Source organism: Helobdella robusta (genome assembly GCF_000326865.2).
Source record: "Helobdella robusta unplaced genomic scaffold HELROscaffold_94, whole genome shotgun sequence".
Classification (NCBI taxonomy): domain Eukaryota; kingdom Metazoa; phylum Annelida; class Clitellata; order Rhynchobdellida; family Glossiphoniidae; genus Helobdella; species Helobdella robusta.
In genome coordinates, this window is record NW_008705537.1 from 173,997 (window position 1) to 191,904 (window position 17,908).

General features: G+C 33.2%; 3 protein-coding genes across 3 annotated transcripts; 1 reads left to right on the forward strand and 2 right to left on the reverse strand.

The window, feature by feature from the left end:
- Positions 1-381: 381 nt before the first annotated feature.
- Positions 382-1,021, reverse strand: HELRODRAFT_182856 (hypothetical protein; the record flags this gene model as incomplete). The annotated part of the gene is made up of 2 exons (XM_009033581.1): positions 382-726; positions 905-1,021. The coding sequence occupies 2 exons, from the start codon at positions 1,019-1,021 to the stop codon at positions 382-384; spliced, it is 462 nt and encodes a 153-aa protein (XP_009031829.1).
- Positions 1,022-2,131: 1,110 nt separating this feature from the next.
- HELRODRAFT_182857 (hypothetical protein) lies at positions 2,132-5,193 on the reverse strand (the record flags this gene model as incomplete). Its single annotated transcript, XM_009033582.1, has 4 exons — positions 2,132-2,152; positions 2,238-2,384; positions 3,868-4,168; positions 5,093-5,193. 4 exons carry the CDS (start codon positions 5,191-5,193, stop codon positions 2,132-2,134), a joined length of 570 nt encoding a protein of 189 aa, XP_009031830.1.
- Positions 5,194-15,344: 10,151 nt separating this feature from the next.
- HELRODRAFT_91068 (hypothetical protein) lies at positions 15,345-17,206 on the forward strand (the record flags this gene model as incomplete). Its single annotated transcript, XM_009033583.1, has 3 exons — positions 15,345-15,962; positions 16,250-16,626; positions 16,753-17,206. The coding sequence occupies 3 exons, from the start codon at positions 15,345-15,347 to the stop codon at positions 17,204-17,206; spliced, it is 1,449 nt and encodes a 482-aa protein (XP_009031831.1).
- Between the last annotated feature and the right edge of the window lie 702 nt (positions 17,207-17,908).

Here is a 17,908-nt window from a genome sequence, read left to right on the forward strand (position 1 = left end):
AATTTTTTTATTTAAATATATGTATATATTGAAAGTTTTTTATTCAACTTTAATAAACTTCATCAAAATGATAAAAGTCTCGTTAGAAAAACTGAGAAACTCAACTACAAGTTGAATAATGCCGAAAACGCAGTTATTTTTATAAATAATTGTATTTATTATAGTCTAAACCCAAAAGAATATTATATATATGTGTATCTTTACTAAAATTTTGAATATCAAACAATCAAAATTGCTATAATTACGTATGTCAACATTTGTCAGATAAATATACCCAACAATGGTCATTATAATCAATGAAGCCGGTAGAAGAAATCTTTCTTGAAGCGGCCCGCGGGTCAATCGAGTTTGACTGACCTCTCCCCCATATAACAAACGTCATCAATACTGTCTGATAGACATCCTGAGAGCTTGGATCTGAAACCAGTCGTTAAAGGCGAAAGTATCGAAACCGATAGGAGAGCCAAAGAAATCGATATGACAGCAGGAGCTGAACCATCCGGCTGTTTGGAATACGGAGCAGCACTTGATCAAGCCGGTAGAGTCCTTATCGATCGTGCTGAACGGCATGTTGTTCTGCATAAAAACGCCGCCAAAATCCGTCCTACTCATTATATCGTATCCGGAATCGCCAAAGTATCCGGAGAGTCGGAGTGTGTACCTAGAGAGGGGTGATGGGGGGGTGGAGTAGTCGAAATTTGTATTCGTGGTGTAGTTGCGGATTTGCTATTGGTTTGCCGTTGTAAATGAAAAAGTGCGAATGAACGTTGGGTCGTTGATTGCTCTGGATCGACGAGAATGAATGAACGAATAATTTGAAATTACTTAATGAGTTAGCACCGATGATAACACGCAAATGTCAAGGTCATTTTGAGATTTTGTGAAATAATTTTCCACAACATACAGTAGAAGCAAATGCCATTACACCATAGTTTTCATACTTTTTTAATTCACTCTCAAGGTAGAATGTTCTCCACTCATCAGTCAGCCAGTTGTCAGCCACGAAGTATTCAATCCTCATGCTGTATTGCCTGCCTGCCAACTGTGCAGTGCTCGTTAACTGGTGTACCTGTGTGTTTGTTTGTTTGTGTGTACGTGTGTGTGTACATGTGTGTGTACGTGTGTGTGTGTGCGTGCGTGCGTGTGTGTGTGTGTGTGTGTGTGTGTGTAAAAGAGAGTAAGAGAGGGAAGGGGAGAAAGTGTGTGTGTGTTGTGTGTGGGCATACATTTGTGTATTTATACTTGCGTGGGATGTGTGTGTATGTAGTGTATGAGTTTGTGTGTATGTATATCATTGTACGTACGTGTGAGTAGCGTGTATGTTTGTATGTGTGCGTGTGCTTTATCAGTTTAGCGTTTTTGGACCAACCAATTTTTCCTCTCGCTGCCTCGAACGTGATCTCAAAAGTTCAACCGGTAGAAGTACTAAAAGTCGAAAAGTCGTTTCGGAATGTCCGCAGAGGAGTAAACCGAACTCGACAGTGTAATTCATTAAAAAGAAAGTGCCGATTAATTGAATGACGTCTGTCAAAATGTTGTATGACTCTAATGGACCAATATACTACATTGAATATGCTTCTTAATTTCTACAGCAGCAGCCAGAGTTCCATAGAAGAGAGTTGGTTCATCACTGAATTTTCCTCAGCGAATAATCCGCTGGAGTTTGGAGCCAAATGAAAAAGATCTGGTGGTGCTGATCTGTCGAAAGCAGAGCTGACTTTAACTAATTTTCCATCGCGGTTTTTCAAAATAAAAATCTCTTTGCTTATTAGTTCCAATTGCTCAAGTAAATGTTTTTTGTAAAACTCGATGGTGTCTTAATTTTTCTGGGTTGCTTGCAGAGCCGCTGCGGTTTCAGCTTCTTGCCAGTGTGGTGTGGTTTAGTTGGTCATGTGTAGTCTCAATGTGTTGGTAGATTTGACAAAGTGTTTTGAAGTTACAAGTAACCATCAAAACGTAATAACAGGGTTTAGTAAAGAAAAGTTGTTCTTAAAATATGTTTCAAATTTTCAGTTTTAATTTTTAAATTAAAATTGTAGCCAACAAGAATATATTATTTATTTACCTATAATATGTTATTCATCTATTTATTTAATTAATTAATTTATAAATTTTTCTATTTATTTATTATTTACTTGTTCATATGCCGATCCTATATATAAAATTTAGATTTAAATATTATTAATAAATAGTTTTGAACGCTAAAAAAATATTTTCATGAATAAATTATAATTTACCTTTTCCAGCCCCATCCAGAAATTGTTCGGAAAGATTCCAAATCCCTCTTTATAACTGGCCCACTTTAAATAAAAATTGTACAATCTATTTTCGCGCTGTAGGATGACCAGCCAATCAAAAATCGAGAATCCAAGATAGGGTGTGGCCTGATTCGGAATCGACCAATAGGAAGTGTGGTTCGTCCCGTTGAAGTCTGTTTGACAGCGGAGTGAATGAATGAATGGATGGATGGATGAATGAATGAATGAATGAATGAATGAATGAATGAATGAATGAATGAATGAATGAATGAATGAATGAATGAATGAATGAATGAATGAATGAATGAATGAATGAATGAATGAATGAATGAATGAATGAATGAATGAATGAATGAATGAATGAATGAATGAATGAATGAATGAATGAATGAAGAGGATAAATGTAAAAGTAAAGTGTATGAATGAATGATAAAATAAAAATAAATGAAAAAGTAACTAAATAAATTAATTAATTAATAATTAATTAATTAATGGAAGGCTGAGCAAGTATAAGCATCGGACGACTTCACGCGTTTCTAAACAACTAATTGTCTTTCCAGTGGGAATGAAACATGCTTATAAAGAATAGTTGTTGGATGGATGAATAAATTAACGAGTGAATGAGTGAACGAATGAATGAATAAATAAACGAATAAGTGAATGAATGGAGCGAGTGAGTGAGTGAGTGAGTGAGCGAGTGGGTGATTAAGTGAGTGAGTGAGTGAATGAATGATGAACAAACAAACAAATTAATGAACGAACGAACGAATGAAAGAATGAATGAACGAACGAACGAATGAACGAACGAATAAAAGAACGAATGAATGAATGAATGAATAAAAAAATAAATGCGATAACGAATAAGTGAATGAGTGAATGAATAAACGAACGAATGAAATAATGAACAAAAATAGATTTTTAAAAGACTGACGTGACCATGACGAACCAAAAATACCTAAAAACATAAGACTACAATTGTTAAAAATATGAGAAAATTAATTATTATATGAATAATTATACAAATAATTATGAAACCAAAAATATAATAATTATAATTTTTATAATTTAACATAGCGAGCACTCACCCAGCCCCACGCATTTCCGCAGCGAGTCGTAGTCATCTCTCTGGTCATATTTGGAATTACATTAACATAAATTTGCATATATTAACATCTATTTGTTCATAGAAATAGTCCAGATTTGCATAAATTAACATCTAGAGACATGAATTAGTCTAATTTCGCAAAAATTAACATGAATTAACATAATTTTTTATGAATTAATATAAGTTTTTTGTATACTTGGTTAACATTTCAAAATCAAATCATTGCAAGGTGCATGCCAATTTCAAAAGTTATTCAACTTTTTACAAATTCTATCAGAGAACATTTAAACACAACTCTCGAAACAAACGCAAACAAACACACAAACACACACACAAACACACATACAAACAAACATTCAAACAAACATACAAACACACACACAAACACACATACAAACACACACACAAACACACATACAAACATACACACATATACAAATACACATACAAACACATACTACATACATACCCAAAAAATAAGCGTACACACTCATTTCACATTACCTGGTATAGCGTACAACCATCAAGGACAGAAGTGTTGAAGCAGGCATACCGGCTCGAGTACAACTCGCAACGATTCAAACCGGAGGTGGTATTAGTCTTGAAATTGAAAAAGGTACAACTCGATCGCACAGTATCGCTATTAGGAACCGTATCGGTATCCGTAATGTTGAATTGTGTACAGTGAAGACCGCACTGAAATGCGGATTTGATTTTTTTGGAGGAGATGATTTTTATACTGCCGTAGACGGGTCTGTCCGTGCAACAGGTTGGAGTATCAGGGCTGGGTCCGCTGTAGGTGGCTCTGGTGGGAGACGTTAGTGGGGGTGGGGGTGATAGTGTTGATGGTGATGGTGAGGGTGAGGATGGTAAAAGTGATGATGGTGATGATGGTGAAGGTGATGATGGTGAGAGTGGTGAAGATGATTACGATGTTGATAACGACTATTGATTGAGTGACTGATTGGTTAATTAATTTTCATAATGGTTTTATAAAGTTATACTCCACAAAAGTTAATTTAACATCGAGACGAGGCGAGATTTATTTCCTTACAAAACAAAACAAAATAACATAAGAAAACATCTGAAAACTGCTGCAAAAATTAACACAATTGATTATCTTCAAAACTAAACTACCATTAAAACTAACCTAAACTAAAACTAAGCTAAACTAAAACTAATTATAAACTCTCAATAATTTCATCGATACCTAACTAAAACAAAGTTTGACTGAGAAGGTACGAGGGACATATGGCTGAAGAAGTCTGTTGAGAGTCTCCGCTAATTGATATATTGCAGGGGAGCATTGTGATAGAATTGGCCTAAGTGGATTATTTGGTTTGTGTGTCCAGGCATTACCGTAAATGGCCCACGGCTGTGTTGGCCTACTATTGGCGTGAGTTTCACGGGCATATAGTTAAGATTCACCGAACTTATTTTATTATTTTCTCAAGTAACTGCTCTGAAATAAGCAAAAAAATGAATAAATATGAAAGTATAGAAAAACTATGAATACATATGGATAAATATTAATAAATACAATTAAATATATCAGGTCAAATTTTAAAAATTCGGCTGTCATAGTCAACAAGATTCTTCACAAATAAACAGACAACCTTCTCAGTCAAATCTAGCTTCGAATTCATCTAGATAATTAACGACGACTAAAATGAAAATATACAGAAATGTTTGAAAAAAAGCAACCCAAGCAACCAACAACTGTACTCACCTATACTTTGCAAGCAGCACAGCTCCAACGAACTCAACCCAGTACACACTAAGTACAGTGAGAATGACGAACCACATAATAGTACCGGTACATTCTGCCATGTTAACAACGTACAATTTCTCAGTGCTAACAGGTTTTCAATGTTATTTTTCCATGCTAAACATTTCAGGATTATACATTTTATTATTATTAATTTTTAATTATTTTTACTCTGTTTATATAATTTATTATTTTCTAGTGTATAATCTATAATTTTTACTCTGTTTATATAATTTATTATTTTCTAGTGTTGCTATGACTTATAGAATAATGAATGAATATATATATATATATATATATATATATATATATATATATATATATATATATATATATATATATATATATCATATATTCATATATATACGTACATGTATGTATACAAATGATATCTATATGTGTTGTTAAATATATATATATATATATACTACTTTTATATATATTTATATATATATATACTACTTTAATATACATATATATACTAAAATTAGTCATCGTCATTATCATCATTGTTGTTATTCCAATTATAAAAATGGTATATACATATATATATACATATATATAAATAAATATATATATATATATGTATATATACTTCTCTCTTTCTCTCTCTTTCCTTTCTCACACACCATCCTTATCATCATCGTCATCATCATTATCATCGTAGTCATCATCGTCGTCATCATCATCATCATCATCGTCGTCATCATCTTGACTTGATTATATAAAACATGAAAAGATGGACCATTTATTAATGTTCTCATATTCGGCCATCGTAACTTTAAACATTTTTATTTATTATTCATTTTAACCTTTCTAGTACGCTGTTTAATACGGAAATGTGATCATCGTCACTATCATCATAATCATCATCATCGCAATCATCATCATCGTCGTCACGTTCATCATCATCGTCGTCATCATCATCACAAATAGTAGTAGTAGCAGTAGTAGTAGTAGCCATAATTTTTGCACCCTTATATAACTTTTCTATATAAATCATCATCATCACAATCATCGTCGTCGTCGTCGTCACGTTCATCATCATCATCATTATCACAATCATCATCATCATGTCACGTTCATCATCATCATTATCGTCGTCACATGTTCATCTTCATCGTCGTCATGTTCATCATCACCATTACCACCATCATCATCATTCATCACATTCACTCATTCGTTCATGCGTACATAGCAAAAATTTTACTGGAAATTTCTTCGTGCAAATAAAAAATTCATCTCTTAGGAAGTAATAATAATAATAATAATAATAATATTATGATAATTATTACTACTAGTAGTAGTAGTAGTAGTAGCAGTACTAATAGTAATAGTAGTAGTAGTAGTAGTAGTAGTAGTAGTAGTAGTAGTAGTAGTAGTAGTAGTAGTAGGAGGAGTAGTAGTAGTAGTAGAAGTAGAAGTAGTAGTAGTAGTAGTAGTAGCAGTAGTAGTAGTAGTCATAATTTTTGCACCCTTATATAATTTTTCTCTATAAATCTATTTTAACAAATTTAATTTCATCTAAAGCACAGTTCAGTGCAGTTACTTGAGAAAAAAAATGAAAAAGTTGGAAAAAAAACAACTAAATTATAGAAACATTATTATAATTTGTGGTACATTTGAACAAAAATTTTTTTTACTTCCATTAAATCTGAAAAAATGTTTTGTTAATGTAATCCTAAAAAAATTGAAAGAAATAAATAAAGAGAAATCGTACTAAGAATACTAATGTCTATCTAGATATGCAGTGGTGGGTTGGTTCAAATAGGGTACAAACATCAAACCTAAATACGCACTATACAAACACACACACACACAAACAAACACACACACAGATAAACATACACATACATATAAACACACAACACAACCTTTCAAACAAACAAACAAAACCGTATGTTAGGTAGGTAAGGTAGGATGGTAAATAGGTATGTGTGTATGTATGTATGTTAGGTAGGTAAGGTAGGATGGTAAGTAGGTATGTATGTATGTATGTATGTTAGGTAGGTAAGGTAGGATGGTAAGTAGGTATGTATGTATGTATGTATGTTAGGTAGGTAAGGTAGGATGGTAAGTAGGTATGTATGTATGTATGTATGTTAGGTAAGGTAGGATGGTAAGTAGGTATGTATGTATGTATTTTTATTTTATTTTATTTTCATTATAGAGGACCAAATAAGTTTAAAATAAACTTGTGGAGAGGCCACCCTTAACTAAGTCATTAATAAACATAAAGGTTCAAAGGTTAGAAAATTAAAAAACTAAATTTCGGCGTTCAAATGCATTCAAATACTATATCGAAATTTTATAAAAATGTTAACTCTAATGAAATATATTCAGATAATACTTCTGAACCAGTCAAATAATCATAATAATAACGGACAGACAAAAACACACACGCACCACACACACGCACCACACACACGCACCACACACACGCACGCACAACACACCTACACTTCTATTCATATTTAAACAACAGCTATATATTAATGTATATAAATCGTTAGATGGTGGTGTCGGGGTGAAGTAAGTAAAGCTGAGATTGCAACCTTTTTTTGAAGAGTTGCTTGTTTGTTATGTTATGAATGGCATGAGGCACAAATAATTTCCAAATTTTAGGGCCAGTTGTTTTTAAACTTGTAGAAATGAGTTTAAGGCGAGTTTTTACTGAGTAAAAGATAGTGGTGTGTCTAGTTTTGAGAGTTTGAACAGATTCACTGAGTGTAAAAAAGTTAGAAAAAAAGGAAGTAAATTATTTAAGAATTTGAATACAAAAATAGCTGTAAAATAAATGTATAAACAATTAATCGACAAAATATTATGTTTACTAAAAAAAGAGCTAGTGGGAGAGAAAGGGTTCAAATTGAAGATTAAGCGTATAGCTCTTTTTTGTGACAATATCATACAATGAAGATGGGTTTTTGGTGAGTTACCCCAAATGGTTATGCAGTAAGTGAGATGAGAATATATAAAAGCATAGTAGAGTTTTTTTTAAGGCGGATTTGGTTAATTTGTGCTTGATTTTATAGAAAAGACCTATGAGTTTGTTAATTTTAGAGGAGATAGATTGTAGATGAGATTCCCAAGAAAGATTTTCAGAAATTGTTATACCTAAAAATTTAGAAGAAGATGCACGATTTATTGAGATATTGTTGATATTAAGGTTTAGGTTTGGAGACAAATTTGATAAGATTTTTGGGCCAAAGATGATATAAGAACACTTAGAGTAGTTTATTATGAGTTTATTAGCAGAGAACCAATCAGAATATTTAGAGAGCACTTGGTTAATTGAATCAGAACAGTTTGAGATGTTATCAGGAGTAAAGAGGAGGTTGGTATCGTCAACATAAAGCAAACATTTTATATCGGTAGATACATTTTGGATATCGTTAATATAGATTAGAAAAAGTAGAGGGCCTAAGATTGAGCCTTGAGGTACGCCGTTTAGGATGAAGGCCGTAGTAGATTGGTGATTTTCAACGGAGACGTATTGTTTACGTGAAGAGAGATAACTCTTAATCCAATCGTTGGCTACGTTTCTGACACCATAAAGTTTTAGTTTGTTTAGTAAGATGTTATGATTGATTACATCAAATGCTTTGGAAAGGTCTAAAAATAATCCAACTGAAAGCTTTTTGTCATTCAACCTGGATAAAATGTGATGTATGAAATCAAGAGTAGCAAGCTCTGTGGAGTGGTTTGGCCTAAAACCGTATTGATTATTGCAAAAAATTTTGTTGGCCTCAAAAAAGGAGAACAACCTAGTATAAAATAATTTTTCAAGAAGTTTGGATAGTGGAGAGAGAAGAGAAATGGGTCTATAGTTATTGATGTCATCAGGTTTACCGTTTTTAAATATAGGAATAACTTTAGAGGTTTTAAAAGTATCAGGGAATACACCAGTGGACAAAGATAAATTGAAAATATGGATTAGGGGAATTGTTAAATTGTGAATTGTATTTTTTATTAAAAACATATTTAATCCGTCAACAGCAACCGATTTATTATTTTTCATCTTGGCAGTTAAAGTTATCAATTCAGAAGTTGAGATGGGGTAAAAATCAATAGAATCAGATAGAGAGCGGCTTATGAATGAAATCGGATTAGTTGAAACAGCAGGAAGAGTAGAAAGAAGTTTGTTGCAGATAGTAATAAAGTGTTCGTTCAAGTGTTCACATATGTCCTGTTTGTCGTCAATGGGGATGTTGTTAATGGTGAGTTTAGATATAGGAAGAAAAGATGAATTGGAGTTCAGGGCTTGCTTTATCAGTTTCCATTGGTATTTGGGATCGTTTTTAGAAATAGCAAAATTGATGACATAGAATTTGCGCTCAGTCTTTCTTTTTATTGAAGTGAAGAAGTTACGGAACTTTTTGTAAGCAAAGATGTTAGTATCGGTAGGAAATTGTTAGTATGTATGTTAGGTAGGTAAGGTAGGATGGTAAATAGGTATGTATGTTAGGTAGGTAAGGTAGGATGGTAAGTAGGTATGTATGTATGTATGTATGTTAGGTAGGTAAGGTAGGATGGTAAATAGGTATGTATGTTAGGTAGGTAAGGTAGGATGGTAAGTAGGTATGTATGTATGTATGTTAGGTAGGTAAGGTAGGATGGTAAGTAGGTATGTATGTATGTATGTTAGGTAGGTAAGGTAGGATGGTAAGTAGGTATGTATGTATGTTAGGTAGGTAAGGTAGGATGGTAAGTAGGTATGTATGTATGTATGTTAGGTAGGTAAGGTAGGATGGTAAGTAGGTATGTATGTATGTATGTTAGGTAGGTAAGGTAGGATGGTAAGTAGGTATGTATGTATGTATGTTAGGTAGGTACGATAAGCCTTTATATAGTGTTTTGTGCAATTACACATGCCCCATATTATATATATATATATATATATATATTTGTATATACGTGTATTTAGATGTTTATTAAAACCTCTTCGAGCGATAAACTTTAAAAATAAAATAATTTTTCAGTCATAAATTAAAAATAAATGAAGATCTAAAATGCAAATGTGTGAGAACGATTGGGTATAAAAACAACGATGCAAATGTTCTGTTGTATTAATAGTTTTATGGTTGACATCTCGTCAGATGCACGTGCCACACCTCTACACAATTTTTATTTTTAACTTGATGTGCGTATGTGACTGACACACACTTTAACACACACACTTTAACACACACACCAACACACACGCCAACACACACACACACTTTTACACACGCATATTAACACACACACGCACACCAACACTCACCCGTTCACTATTTAGTCTTTACATCCCTTCAAGTGATTGGTGATCCATTTTAATTTTATAAATACACATTTGTTTGCTTATTTATATATATTACATATTTATTAATATATTGTATATACACACACACAACATCTCACACACACACACATATACCAAACACACATACACATACAGCATTACACATACACACACTTTTACACACGCACACCAATTCACACACAGACACTATTTCACACACAGACACATTATCATTAATGAAGCACCAGGAAATACCGGAAACAGTTTACCAACAGACAGTCACATGATCCGATCTTTCAGAGCAGTGTTACTGTGAGTTTTTGCCACCCATCCGTTTTTAAAGTGTTGAAGGCCAAAGGTTAAAGGTCAGGAACACTTTTCGAACGAATGAACGAACGAATGTTCGATCGATTGAAGTGAATAAGTGTACGAACAATTGAAATTAAAACAAGAAAACTAATATAACATATGATTTTGGATCTCTATCACCATCATTGCCATCATCATCACCATCATAACCACCACCATCATCATTTTCATCATCATCATCTTCTTCTTTCCAATATCACCATCATCACCATGATTATTACAATCAGTTTATTATTTTGATCGATGTAATCTATGAAAGTAACATTGAATACTCGTTCAACCCAGCATGATGTATGTCAAGTCAAACGACTCTTAAACTTTCGACGTTATCTTCTGTGTCTTTGAGAAGTTTCAGTCAAAAAAATTACGTAGATTAATTTTTTTAAATCTCTACAACAATTCATAAAATATTTCACCAAATTCATAGATTTCCTCAATTTTATTTTTATTCATATTTTCAATAAAGTTTTATTTTTGTAAATCAATTATTAAAATTTCTTCTTCTAAGGTATCAACTGGTTGGCAGCATGTATATGTATTGGCACATTCATAGTTTTCACCATGATACCATTCATATTGAAATTATTAACTTTTCATTATTTACTTTACAATCACATGAATTCAAATAAAGTGTTTCAAAAAATTTTGGCCCTTGAGGTTCAGGCGGACAAGTAGCAGACTTCATAAGGTTTATTTTTTATTATGGTATACATTAAGTTGTATCCATTCTCCCTACAGCTAACTGAAGACTGGAGATAATAAATCCCACTTTCCATATAAAGCCAGCCAACCTAAAATTAAAAAATTGGTTCATATTGAAAAAGAGGCACACGTATGAACTTCGATTTGAAGATGTTTTCAATTTGATGTTTGATTTTTATATGCCAAAAAGAGTAATTACCCAAATGTATTCTCCGTCCCGTCCGAGATAAGGCTTAGCTCGGAATGTCTGAGTGGTGTTGGTATTCACATAGTAGCACTGAAAATTTTAAATGAATCGAAAAAATTTTTATGAAAATTTATCTGAAATAGTAAAATATGTACAAAGAATTTGTCGGATTTCTTCAGCTTAATGTCCACAACTTCCTCTTTGGCCGTATCAGTAAAGTGAATTTTCTCGCGATAAAATCTTGGACATGGAACTGATAAATGAAAAAAAAATTACTAAAAAAATTGTTCTTAGGAATTTATTTAATGAATCAATTCAGCAAAATTTCAAATTAACTTTTTTTGAAATAGTTAAATTAAAAAAATTATGAATCACAAACAGCTTTCTTGTTTGGTGACATAAAACTGAATCACTACCACAAAAACCCAGCACCGCATTTCGCTATGGATTAAAATTCAGCCAAAACTAAAAAAAACGATTTTCATCCACTACAACAAAACAATTAAACCAAAAGTTTATATACGAAAATACTAACTTATATATACTTATATATACTAACTTATATATACAAACATTTTTGAGAAACCTATGTACACTTTAAATAATTCTAGTCATAAAGATTTCGATTTAAAAATCAATAATAATTTTTGATTTACTTGGGTTGAATTAAGTATTTTTTGGCAAGTTCATTGTATTCGTTTGGTCGGTTAGTCCATTTTTTCTTACTGAATTACGTAGTTGTTGAAATCATAATTCTTGCAAGACTTCTCTCAAAGTTTTTGTTGTTCATATTTTTCTCATTAATATTAATAACTCTTAATTAATTAATCTGTTAATTAATTATTCATCAGAAACATCAACAACGTACAAATAGAACGTATGAATATACGTGAATCATAGAAAAATAAAAAAAAATTTTAACAAAAACATGACAAACAGTAAAATAAAAAAAATGAAAGCATATGGTCAAGGATTTAGTTTGACTTTTTAAATTAAAATTTGGAAAAATTATTATTTACCCAGCGTGCAAACAAAAACATGTTATTCCAGTTTGCATGTTTAATGAGGGTTTGTTTGTTTTTGCAGAAGATATCAATGATAAAATCGAGCAGTTTGCTAGCTCAAGTGAATATATGTGTGTGTGTGTGTGTGTGTGCGTGCGTGCATGTGTGTGTGTGTGTGTACATAAATAGTTGATCTGTCATCAGATAAGTCGGCCAGTACAAGTACATAAAGTACACCATCTCCCATCAGACTCTTCTCATCCAGATAAATTTGATAAGCTAAGTCATTTATTGAGATTTTGAGATTTGAAGTCCTCATGTTAAAAACCACTTCAAATCAAAACATTCGTGAACCTCCAATGTTTTGTGTTATTAGAAAATGTTTGATAAACAGAAAAAGGTTTTCAGTCTAATTTGGGCCATATTAGCAAACATTTGGTTAATCCCATGGCTTCTCGCCAAATTTCAAAACTTTAAAAATTTGGCCGCTCCCTTCAGCGCTGTCTATACCAGCCACTGGATCCAACACCACAGAAAGTTTGAACAAACACTTAAAATTTTAAATTCAGTTGCCAACGAAAGCTGCAGAGCAGATAACATCGTATTCATGTAGGATGATTCCTCTTAAATTGCTAATAAGCTAGGTGAAATTCGAAAATGTTTGATGAGATCTTCACGGAAAATCTTCCACCTGCTACCTCTTCGGGCGGAACGTTTTTCAGTCTGGTAGGTAGTTTGTGTATAATTTTAAAATGAAAAACTATTACGTTGTTAAATATTAATATATATTAATAATATAACGCATTGGTTTCGTGACGATAGATAACTGCTTAACCAAGAACTACACACGCCTCGTACCCCATGGTGATATAATTTTCTTAGCATTATTTTATGATTAACTAGATCAAACGTTTTGGTTAGATCGAGAAATAAGCCCAAGATTTGTTTTTTTTCACTCATACCCTTTAGTAAATTAAAAATATAGCAAAAAGGTAATTATATGTTATGGATTATTGATTTTATTAAAATCACATTTAGGCCATCATTAGAGCAACTTTTTTTTATTTTTCAATCCAACAGTAACAGCAATTACTTCTCCTTCTGTAACTGACTCAAGAAAATTTGATTGTAAATTTGAAGGTCCTAGAAACTTGGATGGATCATCAGAGGATAACGGTAAGGTATTTGAAATTTCATAAGTAACGTTTACAAAATGTTTATTGAGATGTTCACAGATTTCGTTTTTGCATTCAACTGTATGGCTATAAAACATGAGTTTGGATGGCGATGGGTGAGAACAATTTCTATTCAGTACCTCTCTGATTATATTCCATTTTTGTTTAGCGTTGTAATTTGAGTTGTTTAGTCGGTTAATATAATATTGTCGTTCTGATTTTGTTTAGAATAAAATAGTAAATTAGTTTAAAAAGGTAAAATAATAGCGGAATTTTTCGTATGTGGAAATGTTGTAAGTTGTTGGGTATTTTTGACTCTTGATGAATAATTTGATTTTCTTTTTTTGCTAATTGGAGGGTTTCATGGTCTATCCAACATTTTATATTTTTGGTTTTAGTGTTTTAATGCAAAATGTAAAGTAATATGCCTGTTTGAGATTTCATTTAGAGTTGTGCAAAAATTAACTCGAACATTCACGAACACTTCATCGTAAGTATCAAATTTAAGTCTTACTAAATAAAGAATAGTTAAGGATAATAATAAAACAATAGGAATAAAAATATTACTAATTAATATACTACCGCTTCATTTTTATTATCATCTTTGTATTGCACGGTTTTCAAAATTAAGAGCGGTCGTGGAAACTACATAATGGACATTAATGATGTTAATTAAGATGGTTGTAAAGATCTATCTAACATAGAAGTAGATTTATTTTAATGAACAACCCACGTGACAAACTTTGACCTGATTGATTTCTCGGTTCCTATATATAAGATCCGGAGTAGTGGATGTCTCAAAACGTGGTTATCAAGCATCTATCTATCTAGCTATCTATCATTAAAAAATTAATCAACAATTTAATCTATTTTTAAGCTGAATTATTTACTGAATTCGTCGGTTTTATTTGTTATATTTAAATTTGACAATCAGCTCGAGTTTTATCAAACACGTCCAATAAAGAAGAAAGAATGATGATTCAAAAAAATTGCAGAATGGAGAACATCTTGAGTGAAAAGACCAAACTCCTGCCGGTAAATAACTTTTTTTTATATTTTTAAGATTTTTTTAATATATTGAAATGCCGTTGCAATATAAATCATCCTTTTAAAATTTTCTGTCATAATAACTCTTATTGAATGATATAATGAAGCAGCTATATATGAAACTTATTTTAATTTAATGCAGAAACACAGCGTGAAATATTCGGCAGCCCATCCAATATTGGCCTCAACCAACTTCAGAGAAAGTTCAACATCACTCAGCCTTTCCTCACCGACTACAATTATGAAGCCAGATTTGGATAATACAATCGCAGATCTGAAGGCGAAAAATTCAACGATGAATCTGATTCAGGTTTCTGAAAAGATAACGATGGAGGTGGTGGGAAAAAAGAAAAAGATTGAAATAGAAAGAAAGTTTGAGAGTGAGGAGAATAAAGAGTGGAAAAAGCAGTGTTCACTTGAAGCATATAAGCCAACGTGGGCAGAAATGTTTCTGGTAATAGGAGCGTTGTTTGCGCCGATAAATCGTGGTTTTTCTACCGGTTATACATCTCCGAGCGTTACGAAATTTGTTAACAACGGTATTTTGAATGTGGCAACGGGCGACGTATCGTTGTATGGCAATTTGGTTTTCTTTGGTGGGATGGTTGGATGTTTAATTGCAGGACCAGCGATGGACAAGTGGGGAAGGAAGGATGTTTTGTTTGGATGTGCAATCCCTCAAGCACTTGGCTGGCTGCTAATCGTAATATTCGGCGATTACTGGCTAGCCGTTATAACGAGTAGGTTCTTCACTGGCGTCGGCAGTGCGATGGTGTATTCAGCCTACGGAACCTACATTGCAGAAACAGTGGACAGTAGACGCCGTGGTATGATGTGTGGCGTCTGCGAGCTGTGCATATCTATGGGCACCACGGCCGCATACTTTCTCGGAATCTACTTGAACAACAGATATTTGGCTTTGGTAGGGGCCGCATTGACTCTGGCTCTCATGCTCGGAATGTTTTCTCAGAATGAAACACCACGTTGGCTGGTTGGAAAGGGCTATCTGAAAGAAGCTTTCAGAGTTTTGAACTTATTAAGAGAAGGACAATCAGAAAGTGACGTCAACAATGAAATGGACGAAATTGTTGCGAGGGTTTGTTTTAATTTGTTGTTTTATATATGAATTAATTGCTGTACAAAATTACACTTTATGTTTGCTAAAAATAATTTTTAAAGAAAATGAATGAAATTTTTAAATTTTAATTCCAGCACGATGAGGTTCAAAACTTCAACAAAAAAATGAGATCGGAATGTTTGGAAATTCTTCACGAGCAGCAGAAAGAACAAGAAGCAAAACAAAAAGAGAAAAAAGAATTGAAGGGAGAAATAGAGTCAACTCCGACAGAGCCATTGGAACGGGTGACATCAACGAAACAATGCAACGTCTACGTACATGCGAGCATCCTCTTTAAAAAGTTGAAACGTGTTCAGCGTCAACTGATCATCTGCCTGCCTATGATGCTCCTGCAGGGTTTGTGCGGTCAGACAGCAGTCAGTGCTTTCATGAAGTCCATCTTCAAATTTTCGAACATGGACGACAGATCGGCAGAGTATGCTTCAGTTTATGTCGGCTGTTTGAGAATCGTAACAACTGTCATTGCCAGTTTGACTGTTGACAGATTGGGACGAAGGCTGTTGTTGATTGTTGGAGGGACTGGTCAGGCCGTCAGTTTGATTGCCATGGGATGGGCCTTTCATATCGCAAAAATGAACAGCAGTGCATTGTTGGCAGAAACTAGTTTGAACGTGACAAACTTTTTGAACTCGTCATCTTTATTGAACGTGTCCTCCTTAGCAGTAGCATCACCAGAGACGCCACCAAGCATCGTCTTGAATCCCGTCCCGACCAGTCTGCTCTTTGCTGGAATTTGTTGCTACCTGGCCTGCTACAGTTTTGGATGGGGCACCGTTCCATCGATCATATTATCGGAGATGTACCCTCAGACGATAAGAGCCGTAGCATCGAGTGCTTCGACATTCATCGGATTACTAGCCGGTTCACTAACGATATTATTTTTCCATCCTCTTGTCACTGCTCTTGGCGAGTCAGGCGCATTCTATTTATTTGCAGTCGATTGCCTAGCAGGAGCCCTCTACTCCTATTTCATCCTTCCTGAAACAAAATCGAAGAGTCTGGAAAGTGTCGAAGAATCAATTTCGAACAGAACCGACGAACCGACCGATACCTCAGCTAAGGAACTGGCTGTCAAATATTCTCTCATCGGTGATACGGAAAAAGAGAGCGTAGAGTTATTAGCTTACAGCGATGCAAGGGATAGAAAATGCTATGAAACTCTACCGTAACTTGTTTCGACATTCCGAACTCATACACGCATAAATGAATAACTTAAACATCACACCAACTTACATTAGCATACTATTGGTCTTGCTTTCAATGATTTCATTTAATGTTTTCTAATCATGTAGCTGTATAATTATTATTCGTATTTATATATATGTAAGTATGTATAAAAATATGTGTTTTTATATAAAAAATATATATAATTTGAAGCTAGTTTGAAGTTAATTTTTTTTATTTATAGATTAACTGATCATTACGACTGATTAATTAAAATTTTTTTATATTGCTATTATTACTACTCGCGTGTTATTGATGTCAAGAGACATTTGTATCAAATTAGATGATCAATAAAGAAGGATGTGCATCAGTTAACAAGATTTACAACAATATCTAGTGTTTAAATTTAGAAAAATCTTATATCTATTTTACCTTTGAAGGGTCACATAATTACTTGAATAGCAAATTTTTTTGACCCGGGGAAGAATTTATTTTAGGATTTGTAGGATGTGATCATAATGTCTGGCTGACAACCATTTTTTAGCGAACAAGGCTACGCAGGCCGTAGTTTGCCTACCCCGGAGCTAGTTGATGACTTAATAAGTTAGTTAGATGATCAAAAAGAAAAAATAACTTACTAAGAACAAGCCTTACCCAGACTTTCAGACATTCTTTTATTATTTTCACCTGTAATACATTTGTAACAT